The 20,940-nt window shown below is 49.5% G+C and overlaps 1 protein-coding gene across 2 annotated transcripts in view; it reads right to left on the minus strand.

The window, feature by feature from the left end:
• Positions 1-20,940, minus strand: part of Rptor (regulatory associated protein of MTOR complex 1) — a 339,912-nt gene that overhangs the window by 172,253 nt on the left and 146,719 nt on the right. For both annotated transcript variants that reach the window (XM_046463332.2, XM_046463333.2), the window contains one exon: positions 9,948-10,094. In XM_046463332.2, coding sequence (XP_046319288.1) covers positions 9,948-10,094 — 147 coding nt within the window. The remainder of the gene's footprint in view (positions 1-9,947; positions 10,095-20,940) is intronic.

A 20,940-nucleotide genomic window follows, 5' to 3' on the forward strand; every position in this document is an offset into this window, starting at 1 on the left:
TATCTCTTGAAGATGCTGGTAGGATTTCCCCTTCTTCTACTGTTTTCTCTTTGTTTTCCACTATACAAAGTCTAATCTGGGACAGAAAAGATCCATTCTTTATAGGACATATTAGGGCACATACAGGATTGCCTGGAGCCCTTAGTTTAGGCAATGATTTAGCAGATAAAACTACACATGACATACATATTTTCTCTACATTTGAAGAAGCTACAAATTTTCATAAAAGGTTTCATGTTAATGCTAATACTTTACAAAAGCGTTTTAAAATAACTAAGGAACAAGCCAGACATATAATAAAACAATGTCAAAATTGTGTGACATTTTTACCACAAGTTAATCTTGGAGTCAATCCTAGAGGACTGATACCTAACCATATTTGGCAGATGGACGTCACACACTTGCCAGAATTTGGAAAATTAAAATATTTACATGTTACAGTCGATACTTCTTCTGGATTTTTGATGGGCTCCCTTCATGCCGGAGAAAAAACTAAAGATGTTATAGCTCATTGCTTACAAAATTTTGCCACTGTGGGCGTTCCTAAACAGTTAAAAACCGATAATGGTCCTGGCTATACCTCTACCTCTTTTAAACAATTTTGCTCATCATTTGGTATTACTCATATAACAGGAATCCCATACAATCCACAGGGACAAGGCATAGTTGAAAGAGCTCATCAAACTATTAAAACATACTTATTAAAGCAAAAAGAGGGAATTGGAAAGGGGTATATATCCCCCAAAGATAAACTTAAAATAACGCTTTTTACTCTAAACTTTTTAAATTTGGATTCATCAGGACTTAGTGCTGCGGAAAGGCATATGTATCCAAAAAATGTACATAAGCCTAAAGTACTTTGGAAAGATATTCTAACAGGACAATGGAAAGGTCCTGACCCAGTGATTGTCTGGAGTCGGGGGTCTGTTTGTGTTTTTCCACAGGGAGAACAGCAGCCCATTTGGATTCCAGAGAGATTAACTAAAACAGTTTCTACAGATCGAAAAGAAGATGATTTGACTCAAATCCATAACAGCTGATATCCAGAACTCCAGCTTGGCCATTCTTACATCTGCGACAGTGATTAACCAGGATGCTTTTTTCAATAGCTATTTTATTATTGCATTTTTCTACATCATAAGGTTCTATTTTTATTTTTTGAGCTCATACAAACCTAGGTTAATGTTTTTCTGATCAGTTTTATTTTTTGACTGTGGAGTTTTTAAACATTGCAATGGAGATTTCACCTAGGTAAAGCTACAAGGCCTTTACTATTTTCTTATGTGTTGTACGTTTGTGTACACTCTTGTGTTTTGTGTTGTATGTCTGTATGTGCGTATGTCCATATTTCTTATATGAGGAGCGCTCATGAAAAAATGGATCCGAATTATTATTATTTTTTTATTCACGTGATTTAAATGGTTTAATTTAAATTAGGTAAACAGCTGTTAAGGATTGTTTTTAAAGGTGGTTAACAGATCTGTTTGTTTACTAGTTTAAATTAGGTAAAAGGCTGTTAAGGATTGTTTTTAAAGTAGGTTAACAGATCTGTTTGTTTACTTTCACCTTTCCTTTTCATTATATTTAATAATTCTTTTCAGGATAATGTCTCTTTAGCATCATTGCCAGAATTCCTATCTCCATCCCAGTGCCGGTGAAGAACTCAACAAGTAATGCTCAATCAAAGAGTCAACTTACTTTGGGAGGAAACGGATTTTGGGAGGAAATGGACATATTGATAGATTCCTCTGCTTTGAACTGCTTGCAGAACTTGCCTGGACTATGTAACTATCGTTTGGTGCAGCGAATTGTGGTAATGCTGGCATATCTTTGCTGATGGTGTCACTAGTGATGCAATTTTTATTTCCTTGCCAGCGCACCCCATGTTAATTGTGGTAGTGCTGACATATCTTTGCTGATGGTGTCACCAGTGATGCAATTTTTCCCAAGGAGCCGTCAATTGGCTTGGTGTCATGGCATTTCTGTATCCTCCTCCCTTCTGCTAGTGATGGTCTAAAATTTGGGGGCCAATGGCTTATGCTGGACCGGTAGTCAGTGACGGGTATGATCCAATTGCAGTGGTATCAACCTAAGACAGGAGGCTGACGCCTAAAGGTCAGTTTTCCGATGACGGGTAAGAACCATATGTTGAATTGGACAACCTACCAGGCACGGTCCATAAGCCACATTAACCTCACTCCCCCACTGGCACCAAGGCCAAATTTGGGGGCCAACAGAGGTGAGGCAAAGAACCTCACCCCCCCACTGGTGCATAGACCTATCCACAAGCATGGCTGTATGCTGGACCGGTAGTCAGTGACGGGTATGATTCAATTGCAGTGGTATCAACCTAAGACAGGAGGCTGACGCCTAAAGGTCAGTTTTCCGATGACGGGTAAGAACCATATGTTGAATTGGACAACCTACCAGGCACGGTCCTTAAGCCACATTGCTTGTTGTTTAATTAATCAGAAGGGGGGAGATGCTGGGAGCCATTAGCCAAGTAGGTATGACAATTTCCTTGCCAGCGTACCCCATGTTGCAGTGACATTGAATGTATGTGACCTTGCTCAAGGACCAAGGCAGATTAGGGTGTTCCCGGTTTTAAGATAGTCGTGTTTAGGGCGTTCCCAGTTTAGGTTCCAGGTTTAAGATTATTCCTGCTGGGAATAGGGCGTATCCTGCTGCCTGAGTTCCCCTTGAGTTCTCACGGGATTCAGACAGTATATTTTGGAGATAGAAGCCCAGTGGAGGTGGATATGGGCAGAGAACGTGGATTTCCCCAGAACGTGATTGTAGACGGCTGGTGTGAGTTCGGGAATAAAGAGTTGCTGTTTGAATCTACAAGCTGTGTGGTGGCTCGTGATTGTGTGCCCAGCCAGACTGCGGCATTTTCTGTTATAAGATTCAGAGCAGATGTCACCTTGTGAGGACCAAGCCTCCCTTGGTCCTCACAGCTTCTCTGTCTGCTCACTGGAAATCTGAGAGAGCCCCTGGCCACCCCATCCAGGGCATTGTGCCTGTGTGCTGGGATAATCCAAAGGGGCATCCCCTCCTGCCAGGCAAGGACGCTCTTGGGGGCAGGGGCCACCTCTCCCTGCCTGGGATCATGCTCGACATGCACTAGCACATGAGTCCGTTTCTTGCATTTCTGAGTTGATCAGCTTGTTTCAACCACATGGAAGCATGCTGTCCATCGCCCACTATGTCTCCGCCAAGTTAACAAAATGAGCCCAGTCATGGAGTCCTGGCTGCTTCAGAGAGTAACAGGAGCACAGGACGTTTCCATTTCTATTAGCCAGTGGAAGGGAGACGCCTGGACGACTTCCACAGCCAGCATGAAGGCACCTGTTCCCCAGGTTCTCAAGCCCAACTGAAGACCAGATCCAGCCCCGTGCTCTGGCTCCACCTCTGAGACCGCAACCAGGGAGGGGCAAGCTGGATGCAGCAGGCACATGCTACCGCACAGCATGAAACACATGTGCAAGCGGTACGTGTGGAGGTTACACGAGTAAGAGTGCATGCCTGTGCTGAAGTGTTACATGTGAACTACTGTTTGTGTTTATATATGTGGTGTGTGAGTGTGCGTGTAGTATGTTTTTACGTGTGTGTGCACACCTGTGCCTCCTGTGCTGGCTGTCTGTCTTCACCTCCTTCCGGCTGTGGACTCTGCCTCAGGCACCACCTCCCCTCCTGATGACCACTGACCACGCTCCTCCACATTCCCCTTCATGTCCTGGCTCCTGCTAACCTCTCACACCAACTTCAGGACCACACCCGCTCCCCACTCTGCCAGAGTACAGCTGGCCCTGGGTGTCACCACGTGTCCATTTCCCATTCCCTCTAGTAGCCTCACAGCCATTCGTGATCCCCACCTGCGCTGGAAAGCCCAGGCCAAGCCTCTGGGCCCGCCCTGTGCAGCAGGCCCACCTCAGCCCTCACCTTGCATTTCTCGGCACCCACACACCGGCTGACTCCCTGTGACTGGGACCTCCCTCGCCCTCCCCCAGAGACACTGCCCTGTCTTCCTGCCTGCTTCCGGCCAGCAGAGAACTGGGGCACAGGCCGAACTCTCCTCTCCAGTCACTTCACAGCAGCTAGGGCCACAGTCTACACAGGGAAACCTCTAACAGCCTTCCAGAGCCCCCCTGCGTGGCCAGGGCAGGGCCCTCACACCCACACCCACCTTCCTCTAGCCCCAGCCTGGTCGTCCCAACTCAGGAAATGGTGGCTTCACAACTAGCGATCCTGATGAGAGTGCCTATGGTGTGCGGGCAGAGCTGGGAGGAGGGAGAAGCCTGTGCCACAACACCAGGGGTCGCCCTTAACCCAAATCTGTTCTCATATCCTGCATCTATCAGTAAGTACATCACTCTTCTTTGCAGAAGCACCCCAGAGGCACATATGGCCTCCACCTCTGCCACCACCCAGTCCCAGAACCATTTCCTCCAGTCATGGTCACCTGGCTTCTCCCTCCTCCCAGCAATGCCCGCACCCAGGGAGCATCCACACACTGCCCGAATGATTTCCCTGCTCCAAGCATTGCTGAGTCGGCAGATTTTAGCTGCGTGCTAAGCACAAGTGGGCGCTCTGCCCCGTCTACTCCCTGTTCCCAGATGCAGTGCTTCTCCCAGACTCGGACTCTCATGAGGAAATCCCAAGGGTCGGAGGAGATCTGGAAAGTTCTACATAAGTGCTTCTCGTGGCACCCTGAGGCTGAGTCCCAGGCCACAGCCAGCATAGCTGCCTTTCACAAGTGGCCTCTGAGGGATAGGCAGTGATGGAAGGTTTGTTTCTCCTCACACACCAACAAGCCTCCAGAATGGAAGAATCTGAATGAATTGTTAAATACTGGAGAAAACGGATAACTCAAAAGAGTGGAGGACATCTTTTTTAAAACCAAAATATCAATACCACTAAAAATTAAAGAAGAGAATGAGGATATCACATAACCAAGCGGCTCACTTCCTACCGCCCACAAATGACCACCTGGGGCACGAGAAGAGCAAGGGCGGAGGGCGTGAAAACGGGGCTTGCATGGCGGAGCCAGGAGAGGCTGGAGTCCAGCAGGGCTACACGGGGGCCCTGCCCTGTAAACCCAGCACACAGAGATGCCAACTGGGAAGCGCACCCCCAGTGGGTGACTAGGACGAACGTGGCTCTCAGAACCTCAGGCAGGCCTTGCGAGGCGGCAGTGCTAACTGCATAGTGGTCGCCGTCCTGGCACAGTCCCATGGCAACGCAGTGCAGAGCAGCCGCGGCACTGAACACCAAGGCCTCGGTAAGGGGTCCGGTGCCTCCCGAGGAGACTGCGCACTGCAGGCACTCTCATCAGGATCGCTAGTTGTGAACAGCAGCAAGGAGGAGACTGCGTCACCTGTCGGCTCACACCTAGTATGTCCAAGAGGACAACAGGCTGCAGAGTCCAGCCTGAGCCTGCCAGGAAGACCAGCAACCATCAGCGCTCTTGAGCTGCAGGCTGGACCCTGGATGAGCATTAGACAGCGTCCGAATGCGTCCCACAGAACGCAGAGTGTGTGGAGGCCACACGAGGAGAGCCGAGCCGTGGGCGCAGGAGAGTCCTGACTGGCCAAGGGCAGTGAAAGGCTCTTCCACAGCAGGGTTCCGTTCTCTGCAGAACTTCCCCAGGCCCTGCAGGGCCACCTCCAGGAGCTATGCACACATCAGTCCTGGACCCAATGAGGATGGTGGTGCTCGGGACCGGGTCTGACGGGGGCAGAGCTGTGCTCACTCCATCTGTGTGAAGAAAGGCACCGTGGTCCTCTGCTACTAGCCAACCTCCTCACTTGCCTCCAACAGCAGAGAGGGACACCTTGTGCAGACCCAACCCTAGCTGCCCAGCTGTCTCCTGTGGATGTGAGGGGACAGCCCCAGGAGCTCCCTATGGAAGCAGAAGTGACGAGGACTCGGAAGACCACTCAGGGAGGGCGGCTTGCCCTCCCCCCAGCCTTCCTCTGTGGCTTACAGACCAACACTTCACGCCCGAGAAAGGCTGCAGGAAGGCTCTCGACTCTCTTCCCCTCCAGCCCCTCCACACACTCCTCTGGTGCAGGCGGCAGTAGCACCTTTGGATTCTTGGACACAGCTACAATGAGGGCAGCTGGCAGGTTTTTACACATTCCCAGCAATATCAAGAGTACGACAGATTTACGGGTGAAACAGCCCAAATGTCCATGTATACCCCATTAATAATGCGTAGAGATGAAAGCGTGGTGGCCATTCCTCACCAGGTAATCCAGGGCCAGTGCCAACTTCATTCCCTTTTCTACCCTCCTACCTGGGGGACCAGGTGCAGACAAGGAGGTCTAGAAGAAAGCCTACATTCACCTTCTCACAAAGGGGGCAGTTGGGGCCAGCACTGGCTTCCCCACTCCTTCCCACCACACACAGATGAAATGCCTGGAGCCGAGGTGGGCAGGGGGTAGCAAAGGGGTCAGAGCATCAAATGGAGAAGGACGTGGAGCAGAAGGTGCTGCAGTCTGGTCCACGAGGCACTACTGAACAAGTCACTGGTGTGCCTCAGAGATCCTATTAGTGAAAGAGGCAAACTGCTGTTGAAAAACTAATAGTGTGTTTTTCACTGCTTACAGCTGAAGGCTGTTCCAAGGCAAATGCTTGGGCCTGAAGGAGTCTGTTATCACTCCTTTCTAGGCTGGAACTTGAGGATGTGCCCTGGAAGAATAAAGGAGAGCACCAGAAAGAGGAAGTCATGTGTCCAGAGCACAGTGGATGTATCCAGGAGAGCAGGACAGCAGCGAGGGCAGGCCGTGAACAGCCACTGGTGGTGGTGGTGGCCACAGCAGCAAAGGTCTGGGACACAGGGACCTTGAGGAAGGCATGTTTCAAGATTTGATGCTACCCTTGAAAAGCTGGAGAGGCAGGATGTGTTAAAGATCTGTAATTCTGGAGAGTCCATCCCCAGGAACACAACTCCTATCAAACTGGGAATTGCAGCACCTTATCCAGCCACTGACTCCACAGACGTCTGCGTGGACACGAGCAGACACCAGTTCCCAAGCACCAGGCACAGAGGGTTTGATGACAGCCAGAGAACAGAAAGTGATTACAAAAGAAAGAGCACAGAAGACGAGAGCTGGAAAGATGAGGCAAAGGAAAGCAAGAGGCCTGGAAAGTAAAAGGCATGAGCTACTGCTAACGCAAACAGGAGGAAGCGCTGAGCGCGCCGAGCACTCGGAGCCCTCAGAGCCCAAGCGCAGCGCTGTCCTGGGCGGCAGGAGAGACAGGAATGGAGACTGATGACACACTAAGTATGCTTTTGCTCGAGTCTTCACTACCGGAATCCAAGCCCCATCTCTCCAGTGCTTAGAGGCAAGTCCCTGGTGGCCCCTGAGTCGGTGTGTCACGGCAGATGCCCGTGGGAGCCTAAAACAGGTGATGAGGAACAGCAGTGTGCTGTGCTACCTCAGCCATGGGGAGAAGGGCTGGCAGTGGCGCCCTGTAGCAACAGAGCCCAGCCAGAGTGATGGGGCCAGGCTCTGGGGCTAGGGCCTACTTTTCCATTATAAATAAACCTTCTGACCATTTGATTTGTTTTAAACCATGGCATATACTAATTTGGTAAAAATGCTTACTTACAAAAGATTATTGAAAAGCAAAGAGACTTGAAGATTTTAATTTTTAAATGACAAAATAACATGACATGATGAAAAATATAAGGAAGATTCCTGAGTGACAGGTAGGAACTTTCTGTGTTGAAGTCGCAGCTGTGTGCAGCTAGGCCCGGCGTGCTTCATGCCAGTGTTCCTGCAGGGAGGGGCACCCGGCGCGGCCACCCACAGTCCCGGGACAAGCATGGTGCCCCCAGCAGGACAGAGGCTAGAAATCAGCCCTGAAAACTGATGCCACTCTTATTTGGGTGTGTGCTAATTTATTTCTCAGAGGCTTTCTGGTCCAACTAACCTTTTTCTTGCATTATATTAACCAGTTTTTATCCTCCTCATCCTCTTTTATGCACAGGTAGATCCCCACGCAATCTGGGCTGCCACAAAGACAGAAAGCACAGGGAAGTGCGTCTCTCTCATCCTGGTACAAACCAAGAGAACAGCAGCAAGACTCTGTGGTTTCTACACACTGACACAAACCACTCACTTGCCAATTTCGCTCAGGTCACATGTTATACAACAAAAAGTATTAAAATATATTGTAAATTGACAAAGAAATCGGCTAGCTGCAGAGGATAAGAATGTCCCTCACAAGCCATGTGGGATCGCTGTTTCTACAGCAGATGGTAAAAGGACTAAAACAAACGCTACGATGTTAGCTGGGAGCCAGATTCATCACTTCAATCTCCACTGTTTCTGAAGAGACAAACTGAATGATGGCCATTACCGGCAAGTGTGACAGAGACACTCAGACTGACCCACACTGTGGTCACACAAAGAGTAAAGTCAGAACGTAGAGCTAACTGTAAGACTCGAAGCCCAGCATTGCTGCCTTGCCCTTGCCACCCCAGCGGACCTGTTATTCCTTTTGATCTACTTCATGAAGGATGAGGCGACTAAATAAAACTTTCCCAAAAACACACATGCAAACCTTTTTGCTGCACGCAATGAGGTGTATAGCATCTTGGGCTGATTAATCCTGGCAACATATAGGACACACACAGACACCCCACGTGCTGCAAGCAGAGTTTTGCTGGGCCAAGCCAGCAAGGTGCGCCTTCTGCAGGACGGGGTGGGGTCTGCGCTCCACCGCTCAATCAGCTGCCCTTCCCTCAGCCACTCCGCCACTCAGACATGGAATGCAGAAATCAGCCAGGATTCTTTGGCATATTTATTGACATATTACAAATGCAAAAAAAAAATCGTTTTTGCTATGTTTATTACTTGATGTGAGCAGATGCACATGGCCTCTTAGTGCTTTGGGTGTTTCTGTATCACCCGCCCCTGGGTAAACACAGACAAGATGCCTGAGAATAGGGTAAAAATTTGGTGAAAGGAAACTTGATCTTTCCCTTCTCTTTTTACAGAATGCAAAACAAACAAAGGAGCCAGCAAACAAACCTGTGGCTCCCGGTTCAATTTTCAAGGATAAAGGGCATTATATTTATCAGTCACTCCTATGCAATGTTCTGCCTGAGGACTTCATTTACACACATAAAATATTAAACTGCAGACATGTTAACTTAGAGTTCTACCAAATAGAATTTCAAATTTTGTTGCTGAATCCCTCAGCATTATCCTCTGATGAAATGTGAAAAACATAACAATACGTTAAAATTGAATGGACCCAAAAAGTCTTGAGGAAACATACCAAAGGCTATTTTTTGTTCCTGGATGGAGAATTTCCTGCACTGCAACCAATCAGAATTCGTGACGCCCCGGGGGCTGAGGGCTATTTTATTCTGACACTCCTGCTTGGGTAATGGGATAGAAGCCTCTTAATTGAAACAGCCTCTTCGGCTTCTCTTTAGAATCCACCATTTAATTCAAGTGTCAAATATTAATTAAAACAATCAGAACAAATATCACTCCATTAGCCCAGCACCACACAGGCTCTCCAGCCCCTCCATAGGAGCTACCAGTGGAAGCTATTTGGGTTTCAACCATTTAGCTTGGTGGGTTTGGTTTAAAGGGAAAATAAGTTGGACAATAACAAAGACAGCGCAGCAATAAGGCTGAAACTGAAGAGACGGGTCCATTTCTCCAAAATCAGAAGCATCTGTACCATCTTGATGGTATCTGAAAGGTGAAGACTGCTACAGCACAAATGGGCTCTATTAATGTTATTGCTTAATTACTGCTTCAATTAGAAATGAGGCCAAGTAGAAAGAAAGATAGGCCCATCCACATACGCCACCCACAGCCCCAGTTCTGGAGCCCTCAGCTCTAGAACGCCACCTGATTCAAAGATGCCCAACATTCCCAGCTTCCCACCAGCCACACCGTGGGCGGGAGAGCCCTCACCTCCAGCTCCTGCTCCCTCTGCAGAGCAAACTGCTTGAAGGACTTGACGATCAGGCCAGCGTTGGAGCAGTCATAGACAAAAATAGATGGGCTACCCATCCAGGTTTGCAGGTCGTATATAGACAGAGGGATATACTGAGTGTAGTTCTGAAAAACAAAGAAAGAGCACTGGTTAGATGTGCGTCCCCAGCTCTTGGGCTGCTGCCAGCTCCTGTGAGACAGAGAAGGCACAACAGGCTGCGCCAGCTGGTGGGCAGACTTCCCCCAGTAACCATTCATACCAAACAACAGGTGACAGCAGACCAGACTCCTCCAGACTCCACAAGGGCACTGACTCCAGCAGTGCCAAGGGCTGGGCAGCTGTCCACATCTGCAACCCTACTGCTGCTCTGTAGGTCCCTGCCTAAGCTGCTTGCTGAACCTTAGGAGATGTGCTCATGCCCACCACATCCCTCCATGTGTCCCCCAGGCATCACTCAATGTGCAGGATGTGTGTGTGTGCCGCCATGCACCACGCTGCAGCTGGCCCTTTCTCTCTGCAGCTGCCCTCTGCTCCCGTCACATACGCCTCCGGTGTGAAAAGGGAAGTCTGAGGAGCTGTATGATTGCACTGAGGCCCAAAAGCATTTCAGCCTCTTGGTGACTTCCTCAAAGGGACACAGTGGGTTTGGCCCTGCACTTTCACTCCCAAATCACAGAAGTGATAACCTATGAACACTAATTGGCTAAGTGAGACCCTGTTGCCAGACACTGCAGTGTCCCCTGGAGAGGTCTGTGACACTGTACGCACAGAGGGGAACGCCTCATCTCACTGAAGAAGCAGGACGTGCACCTTAGTGGCATCGTAGGGCAGTGCTTCTCGCTGAGTGCCTTCCCTTGCCTGCCTTTCTTGGACGTCAATAGCGTCTGTGACAAAGCTTTGGCAGAAATAAAATTCTACACACTTAAAGGCGAGTTTTCTTCCCAGGAGCTGAGCATAAATATGGCTTCTGATGCTACCTATAGGGTTGTCCATGGCTCGACAGGAAGGCCAGGCAAGGCCTGGGGAAATGTGACCAGGAGGTAGCCCCAGAAGCTGCCCAAATGCGCAGAAAGCACCAGGTGTGCAGTAGCTCCCCAACAGGAGGACAACATGAGCCACCAACAGAGGCCGGCTGCTCACACTGCCGTCTCCTCTGGGGACAATGTCCCCTGTGCACAGTTCACAGTGCTGCACTCTGTAGGAGAACAACTGGGAATGTCCTCTCTAAAAAAAAACTCTCCCTGAAGGGGTCTAGAGACGCCCACCTTCCCGTGAGAAATCTACACCGTCAACACAGACCATCAAAACACCCGTGAGGTTCTTCATTTAATGGAACTTGACAAGCTGATTCTAAAGTGAGTGCAGAAGAGAAATGCACAAGATTAGAAAAAAAGCTTTAATAAAGAATAATGAATAGAGACTTGCACCACCGACATTAAACAGACTATAAATGTATGGTGATTACAGGCTGGCACCAGCGAGGGTGAGACAAACAAGTCAACAGAAGAGAAGGCCCAGAAACAGACACACATACATAACTGTAACGAGGGTGGCATTTTAAATCAGCACAGGAAGAGCAAACAATTCAATGAGTGATGCCAGTAAGTCGAGCTGGTGGGATACTGCCATCTCTGACTCACCCCAGAGCACGGTAGGTTAGAGACCAACTGAAAAAGCAAAGGTTTTTACTTATTTTGGTGTAAGAAAAACATTCTTAAACAAGTTAAAAAAAAATAAAAGTCTTAAAGAAAAAGACCAACAGATACAATAAGATAAAAATTATATAATCCTGATAAAAACACATACCAATAACTGGCAATTACAGAAGAAAATGGACACAGAAGTGAGAGAATTTATATCTGGAAGGTGTGCACAGATGCTGCTGCTGCAGATCAACAAAGCCAAAACAACAGCAAAGGCCAAACCCTCAGGCAAAGACCCAAAAGGCAGCTCACACAAGAGAGAGTCCACCACGACCAGCAGTGTCGTGCTGCTGGGCGACCACGGAAGTGCAAACTACAGTTACAGTCTGTTAGTCCGTCCTATTCTACGTGTTCTCATACAGTAAGCCAGAAAGAAAAGGACGAATGATACCGCACGGTGAAAGTATCTGCTGAACAGGGCGTGAAGCTTTTCTGGAAGCCAGTTTTGCAGCGCTGATAAAAGTTTTAAGTGGACTTTGATTTGACCACTTCTGTGCTCCGCCCCGCAGGAGCACTAGTGTACACACACATACTTCCTCCTACAGGGATGATGGCGTGTGTACCTGATGCCACTGTGACAGACACTGCTATCTGGTGTCTGTTTTCTCCCTCTGCTTTACCAAGAATCTTAGTTGAACACGTTGTTCAGATTCCTTTGCAGCTAAATCCATCCGAGTGACCAAATTTTCAGCAACGGCACATGACCAAAAGTGAAATGCCCACATTATATACCCTCAAAGCCCCCACTCTGCTGGGATGTGGACGTGGGGAACCAATACTGACCTTGTAAAGGACCACAGCTAAGGGCCAGGAGAGCTGGGAGTGGAGGGAACCTGGCCCCAAACAGTCTACGGGGCTGTAACAGGGAAACACATCAAATTCTACTTTACATCTCAAAGAGAATCCCCTAATAGAGTGGCTGAACCTGGAGCCCATCCTGGATCCCAGCATATCCAATACAAGGAACCAACAGGTCCTCAGGGAATGGGGCACCTGCAGTCTCAGCTACTGGGAGTCAGAGGGAGGAGGACCCTGTGGATGGGAGCTTGAGGGCAGCCTGAGAGGTATGGAGACTTTGTTTCAAATAAAAAAAGGATCAACAGGCAAAGTAGGGTCCATACATCCATATGGGAAATATTATGCCACATTATAGACTGAGGTTTTTTTCATAAGCACTCACATGGAAAGACATCAGAGGCTTATTTAAAATGTAAGTCTTAGAACATCATAGATTGTCACATGGGCTCATGCTGTATAAAGGATAAGAGGAGCCATGAATGTAAAGCACCAAGCTGCCACCTCCTGAGCCCACTTCATGCCGTGGAATGCAGCAAGGGGTCACAGATGGGCTACAAGAGTGAACACTAAACCCAACACGGGCCGTTCCTGGGGGAGGTCAAGCCTCCCTTCATACCTCTGTGATGCCGGAGCTCCAAGGCTCAGAGGGAGGGCAGGGCAGCCATAGCTCTCAGCAACAGCCCTCCCGCCCTCCCCTCTTAGGGCCCAAGGCTATGGTTCCTGCAAATGGGAGGACATTAGCAAGCGCCACATCAGACAGGCCCTGAACCAGCCAGCAGGACGCCTTAAGGTCTCCCTGGGTTGGGGCCAAGATGCACCCTCTAGTTGGGCAGGGCCCCTACACTACAGGAGAAAGATGGCGCCCGCATCCTGGAGAGGGCACATTTGTCTCTGCTGAAAACTGCGCTGTTCATGCACCCCCCACGAAGTTTCAGGACCAGGAAGATTTTGAACACAGCTCACCCTCTGGGTCCTGACCCTGCTGGCAGCAGTGCCATCCCTGCAACTGTAGTGACGTGAGAGATGCTGTCATAGTCACTGCCTTCCAGGTGAAAGTGCACAGGTCCCACAGGTAGGAAAGAATGAAACAAAACAAGTCTATTTTTTAATTTTGCCAAAATCTAGGCACAAAGTTAATCAAGGCAACTCATTAATGAAATACTGATACATTAGGAAAACCATTCATGACTGTCTTTTCATCCTCCGTAATCCACTGGCAGCTGAGTATGGGCTCCAGGTGGATCCCACTACCCAGTGGCACCTGGGCTGCAGCCACCGACCTTCCACTTGGGCCTTGGCCTCATGACTTGAAACGTGAGGGTCTTCTGTCACATCCCACCACCAGAATGCCCCACAGAGGGCTAAACAGATGCCTGCATGGTATGTGGTAGCCCAGAAGGAAAAGCTTCTGTGGCCACTTCCTGGACAGCGTCTCTTCTCTGCGGCACTGTGGAGGGCCATATAACTCTGTGGAGTGTGTGCTGTGTGCTGCACCTGGTTCAGCAGCAACCCTCGGCTTTACACACCTCAAGCCAGAGCCACCTACTCCCTGCCCAGTATGATAATCAAAAAGGTCTCCAGATGGTGCCGAATGTCTCCTGAGGAGAAATTCTGCCTGGATGGGAACTGCTACCGAGGAAGAGAGACAATTTCATTTAATACTTGAGCTGCATATGTTAAGTTTGGAAAGATTGCCTCACTTTGGAAGTTGATACCCCTCAGGGAGCATGAAATCAACTCCATTAAATTGCAGTAAGGAAAATGACCTTTGAGAGCTACTGCTTATTAGAACAGGAGCCTGTGGGCCTCACTTCCCACCTCAGGATGGTCCTGGGTAGTCTGTCAAGCTCCAGGCCAGAGTTATGGCCTTACAAACCAGCAAAGGGCAGTGGCGAGTTAAAGCCCCAGCTCTGCAGGAGGAGCCTGCAGAGGCAGGCGTGAGCAGAGGAAACACATCTGCAGCCAACTGTCTCTCTGTCCACGGACTCTTCCCGTGGCACTGAACTGTCCCATGCAGACAAGCCTGAGCATACAAAGCCCTGCGCACGTTGAAGGCCTGCTTCTACACCCCCCCCCAAAAAAAAAAAACTGAAAGTGCAGAGAATTTCTAATCAAAGCTTCTTTCCTTTCTCTTGAAAAACATATTAAGGCCATTTTTTTAATTTCAAACAAAGAAACAGAAATGGGTTTTAGATAATTTATTCATTAAAATCCACTTTATCTGTCAGGTTATATTAAACATCAGAAGAAAAAAAAAGCCCACTTGCTTCATCAGACAGCCACTGCAGACCCTGCCAACCACAAACATTGCCGTTCCACAAAGGCCCAGCCAGTACCACCTCCCTCATAGGCGGACGGACGCCTCCTGACCTCGGCTGGGCCAGCTGCTTCTGTGAGCCCGGAGCCTCATGCACTGCCACAGCCTATGGGTTTGTGGTGAAGGGAGACGCTGGGTTCTGGCTTAGAGATGCAATGTGAGAGTTCCCTTCCTTTAAAGTACAGAGTAGAAGACAAAAGGTAAGCTGCCTCATATGCCTGGCTTTTGCAAAAAGATGGTCACAAGAGGGCACAGCCTGTCACCAACAAGGCACCCTGAAGGAAGGGCCAGGCAGAACATTAAGAGGACAAGGTATGGAGAAGGTGGCGGTGAAGTCTGTGGCCTGTGGGTGAACAGGCCAGGACAGCACAGCAGCACCCAAGCTGCACCCTGGACGCTGCAGCAGCAGCCACTGTGTGGGAAGGGGGCCTGGCCCATGGAGGGCTGGCCACAGGAATGCAAGTGTCTACAGTCCCTGGAGTACTGCTTTGGGACATGTACTTGTCATACCTGGGCTGCAGGACAGACGGCCAAGCTGGCAACACAGGTCCCCAGGTGGCTCACCTAGCTGCACACCATCCCGCCTGACAATCAACTACGGTGGTGTTTTCCTAAACATAAATAAAGCACCAAGTATATCAGAAGTGGCTACTGCAAAAAAGGAGGCATTAACACGCCCTTGTCAGCCCTGTACTGACTTCAACAGGAAGCGATGGGACAACAGTAGATTCCCGTCACCAGCCACAGCCTGGGCTGAATTTTGCCTTCCCTCTTTCCCGCCTTGGCTCCCTGGTCTCCCAGAAGGTCATGTGCCTCCAATGTGCCCAGTCAAAGGTACATTCTCTGACTGGAATTGATTTTGGGGTATTTTCCCATTTCTCATACTTCACTAGTTTAAACTCTATTTCTTCGTTGGTCTCTCTCCAAACCCCCTCCCATCTACAAACTTAAGCTTCTTCCTCCCAATACAAAACACTATCTGTGGCCATTCCTGCTTCAAGGCATCACATAACAGCCTCCTCAAATCACATACTGTTTATTTTTTAATTACAAAAGTCTCATTACAGAGAAAACTAGAAAAAATATAAGCTTCTCAACAGCATCCCCCAAATCCTTGAGATTAGCCTATTCCAGTCCTTATTTCTTGCCTATCATTTGACCACAGAATTCAGATTCTATACTGCAGTCATGTAAAGACACATGAATGTGCATGTCACAGGTTGGTCCTTGTAAGTCCATGCTCCTGATCTGCCCACAAGAAGGCCTACCAATACTGCCACATCAGTGGCAACGAGCACACCAAGAACCCACGTAGGGTTTGCTAAGCACCAATCCAATGAGACCCAGGATCCTTGAAATGTCTGGTGCCAGAGTGGATTGCAGGGAAAATACTAGAGGCCCTGGAGCACTGTGTAGGGCCAGAAAGAAAGTATTCAAAGAATTACAGAGACATAGCAAAAGGACACAGGTGACAGTCTAAAAGGGTTCACACCGGCTACATGTGGGACAACCTGAGAATCAAAACACCTTAAAGAAAAGGTGTGTGTGTGTGTGTGTGGGGGGGGGGGGTTAAAATTGACACTAGGGCCAATCCAGAAGAGCTATCCATACCCAAGCTGGAACAATTTGAATGTAATAAAAAATGATAATATTGGATTATAACTCAAAGATAAAACAAATATTCATCAGTCCACAGTAACATTAATAATTAAGTAAATAAGTAATAGGAGGAAGAACGACTCTCTCATAGGTGAGCATTCTAGTTCAGACCTGTGGAAGAGCAGGGGAGCAGAATGTCTCCATTAGAACAGGAGGGCAGGAATACGCTCAATGCTGTACCTCCCCAGGCACCTACTGACAGAGGAGAAAACAGCAGCCTGTGGTTGGGAAACTGCAGCACCCTCTTAGCCAAGCCATCAGAGTGGCCTGACGGCAATGAGAGCACCACCACCCATACCAACGCAGTGCACTAAGGGAGAGCCCCATCAGAGTCATTCTGTCCAAAACTCCTAACTGCAGTCTAACCAAAAGAAGATACAGACGAGCCTGAGCTGTGGGGCCGCCTCCAGACACCTGAGCAGGACTCTTCAAGGTGCTAACCTTTGACAGGTATAACTGAACATCTGTTGCACACTGGGGAAGACTGGAGCAGGTAACTCAAACAATGTGGGGTCCTGGAAGGATCCCAGGACAGAAAAGGATTACTGTGTGAAATCTGGTGTCACCGAACAGCCTGTAGTCTAGGCAACAGGACTGCAATGATGTCCATTTCCTCAGTCAGTCACTGCATGAGGTCATTAAGACACCCCAGGGAAGCTGGGTGAAGGTTCAAGAGCTCGGCACTGTATCTGCAAATCTCCTATATGCCAAAAATCATTTCAAATAGCAAACATGAAAAATTTAAATCAAGTGTCAATTTCAACCCCTCTCTAGAAATGACTGAAAGCAGAGGCAAATCTCCAAACACTTACCAACGGCCTCCTTGGCATCCCTGGCCCATCTGACATCTGTCAAGCACCGGCCCTCAGCCTGCACCCCTCCCCTGCACCCCCACTGCCTCCAACAACTCCTTGCTGCTTCCTTCCTTAGGAACCTTCCCTCCGACCTGCTCCTCAAAAACTGGCCAGCAGCGCCGGCTCTTACTGCTCATGTGTACTGCAGGACAATCAAATGCAAGGCTACTGCTTTCAAACCTGCCTATTTTCCTCAACTTTTGTGTTGCTGCGACCAAAATCCCAAAATGAACAACCTGGAAAGAGGAAAGCTTATTTGGGGCTCGGGTTTCTGAGGCCTCAGTCCATGGACGGCCCACTCCACTGCTCTGGGCCTGAGGTGGCAGCACATCACGGGGAGGGGGCAGCAGAGGAAAGCTGCTCAGCTCATGGCGGGGTCGGGAAGCAGAGAGAGGGGAAGGAGCCACAGGGAAGAAGTACTCTTCCAGGGCAGGACCTCCTCTAGCCACATTTACCTGCTAGTTACTGTGGCTTTTGTCCCGGTGGCTTAAACACTCAGACCTTTTACCCACTCAGGGACGCCAATTGCCGGGTGGCATGCGACTAAAACACTCAGGGGTCACTCCAGGGGAACTGGGCTAAGTGGGCTGTGCAAAATAACCACACAAGAGACAGAAATACCTTTTTTCTTTAGGGGTGCTGTGATGGCTCCTCTGACCTTAAGGGCCCGGAGAGAGAGAGAGAGAGAGAGCAAGAGAGCGAGCGAGCGAGCGAGCGCCCACACCTGCTGACCCCTATTATTGAGGAGAAGCTATTCAAATGAGGCAGGGGGTCAGGTTTCGGGGGGTTGAGTCTAGCTTCATGATGTCTGCTGTCAGCAGGTTGACTGACATCTAGGAAGGCCACCCCAAAGGCAAAGTAAGAGAAGGGGACACACAAAAGGTGCTTCCATGGAACATTCTATCCCAAACAGGGCAAGGGGTAATATTACAAAGGAACAGGTGAGCACAGCTCCACCCATGGGGATGTAGGAAGGCACACTCATGCACGAAGACACAGTCGCTGGAGCCCTAGAAGACCGGGGCTATCCAGCTGCATGACCGCCGGATGCCACGCGGCTCAGCAGGAGAGTCAGACCCAGTCATGTGCTAGTTTGCCTCCCACAAGTTACCTCCCATACTAGGATGGACTGATTAGGTCATGGCTCTCTTTCCCACTCAGATGACCTCACCTCTGAACAATCCTGCATTAACAGGAGTTTCTGGGGGATGACTCAGGTCCAATCAGTAACTGCCTGACCCTGCAGTTACGAACCCTCAGGGCAGCTGCCACTCTCTGCAGAGGTGGTCACTTTTCATTCTCTTGCCCTAAAACAGCTTAAATTTAAAGTCTGAGAAAAAAATAAAATAAACGTGACTTGGTCTTTTAATCTTGATGGTGATGATGACATTGCCACACAACATTTCCCGTGCCCACAAAAATGTTATATGAGTTCTACGGAAACCGTGTTTTCCACGTATCATGACCCTATCATTGCCCATTCCACAAAGGAAGGCCCCAAGGGTCAGAAAGGCCTAGCAAGTTGCCCAGAGGAACTGAGGTCAGAGTGGCACCACGTGGGCTGTTTGACCTCAGCGGTGCACTCCCGGCTACAGGTGACCATCTGCCATTCACCCACCTCACCAACTTCCTCCATGCCTTCTGCCCCAACGTGGCTGGTTGTAACTCCGGCCAACTCCTCATGCAGCCCTTCATTTGTCCTGTAATAAGCCCAGAACTGGAGCAGACAGGGCCATGCAATATCCTGGTCATGGGGTGCTCCGGTCTGGTTGGGGACTGCAGGGCAGGTCAGCAACATGATCAGGACAAAGCAGGGAGTAAGGACTCCTGGGGCCCATGTAGGCCTGGCCAGGGCAGGAAGGTGGTCTAGGGGTGGAAGTGGTATCTGAGCGAGGTTCTGAGGAAGGTGTCGGCGTCCGAGAGGGGAGAGGAGTCTAGGAGCGAGACTTGTATTTATGTTCCTGGCTTATTTCACTCAACACAATGTCCTCCGTTCCATCTATGTTGCTGCATGACAAAAATTTCAGTCTTTGGGCAGTATATCTTCCGTGGCCTGTGCATGTCTCCTTACCTGAGGCTACACAGGAAAGACCTCTGCCTTTTCCAACAGGTCCCATCAACGGGTGGCCATCCAACAGTTCCTCCAAGCCCCCAGAAGGCAGCTCAGTGGTCTGAACTCACGGAGGCTTTCCCGTGCCCACGCGCAGAGCCAAGGGCAGGGAAACCAGATTCCTGACTCATAGGGGATGGGAAGACTGAAAGGGACCAGCAGGAAACAGACCCATCTTCAATGTAGGAACACCGTGACTGCAGGGTTAGGGGTCCCTGGCAACCACGGGAACGGCAGGACCCAGGCCTTGGGCATCGTCAGTTTGGAGGTTTTCCAAATGGTGACAGTGCTGCCAGAAAACGCTGAGTTTGGGGCCACACAAGGCCCTGTCCACCTGCACAATCCTAACCCTAACCACACAATGTGCTCCGGAAACTGACTGCTGAGGTCAATAAAAAAGGACAAAATCTCTCATATATACCAACCTTGAGTGTTGAAGGAAGATTCGGCACTCTTTAAAGCGCCCTTGTTTCAACACAGCACGCTGAGTGGCCCGGCCCCACGAGCTCCAGGTTCCATGCTGACTCTTCCTTGGGCTAAGTGGCAGCAGTCCTCCCACTGTGGCTCTCAACCAGCCTACACAGAGGTGGCCTCAGCGGGTCTGCGTCCAGGCCACCCCAGCTGAGAACCCCCCAACCAACTCCTCCTGGCACGTTTCCCTAAGCACTGCGTTTCCCAGGACAGCCACAGACCACAGGCACTTCTTTTGCCCTTCTTCCTATCTCTTCTTTGAACCCCGCTTTAGCGCAAAAATGTAGTTTTTTTTGTAATGGAAATAAAACTAGAAATAACCCCACTGTCCACCACTAGAAGAATGGCTCCGTAAGTTGTGGAACACCCCCAGGGGAATCCTCGCCTGAGGGTCTTTGTGACGGGAAATTAATGAGAGCAGCGCACCACAGCGTGGACCACAGCATGGACCATGTGAGCCGAGCTGGAAAAGGAAGCTGTGCTAGACGTGAGTCATCTGCACAACACAGCAGCAAGCAGAACTCACCAGTGCATGGCAAATTTATTTTTTTTTAAAGCACAAAATTAAATATCACACATTTAAGAGTAAGGCTCATCCAAGGAATGGGCTTATGAAGAGGTCAAATCCCACCCAGAATCAATGTTCAAGTCCTACTCATGGGCCAGGGGTTCACAGGATACCAGGTCCTTAACTGCTAAAGTCTGGACCTGGAAGGCCTCCAGAGGCCCATGTGTTAAAGGCCTGCTCCCTAGAGCGGTGCTACCGGGAAGTGATGGAGTCTTCAAGAGGGGGTCCAGTGGGAGGTTTGAGGACCCTGGGGATGTACCTTCCAAGGGAGCCCTGGGACCCTGGTCTCTTCTTCTCTTTCATTCCCAGCCACAAGGTGAACAGGCCTCCTCTGCCACTCGCTCCACCTTGAGGCATGGTGCCCACAAAACACTACATGCCGAGATAACAGGATAATCTGTTAAGGAATGAATGAAGCCCCCAAAACTGTGAGCCAAAAGAAATCTTCTTTTTGAGTTGACTGTCTCAGCTCTCCTTACAGTAACAGAAGC

The sequence above is a fragment of the Marmota monax genome, unplaced genomic scaffold, assembly GCF_021218885.2.
Source record: "Marmota monax isolate L192 unplaced genomic scaffold, Marmota_monax_Labrador192_F-V1.1 WCK01_AAM20220418_F8-fsc00220, whole genome shotgun sequence".
Lineage (NCBI taxonomy): Eukaryota > Metazoa > Chordata > Mammalia > Rodentia > Sciuridae > Marmota > Marmota monax.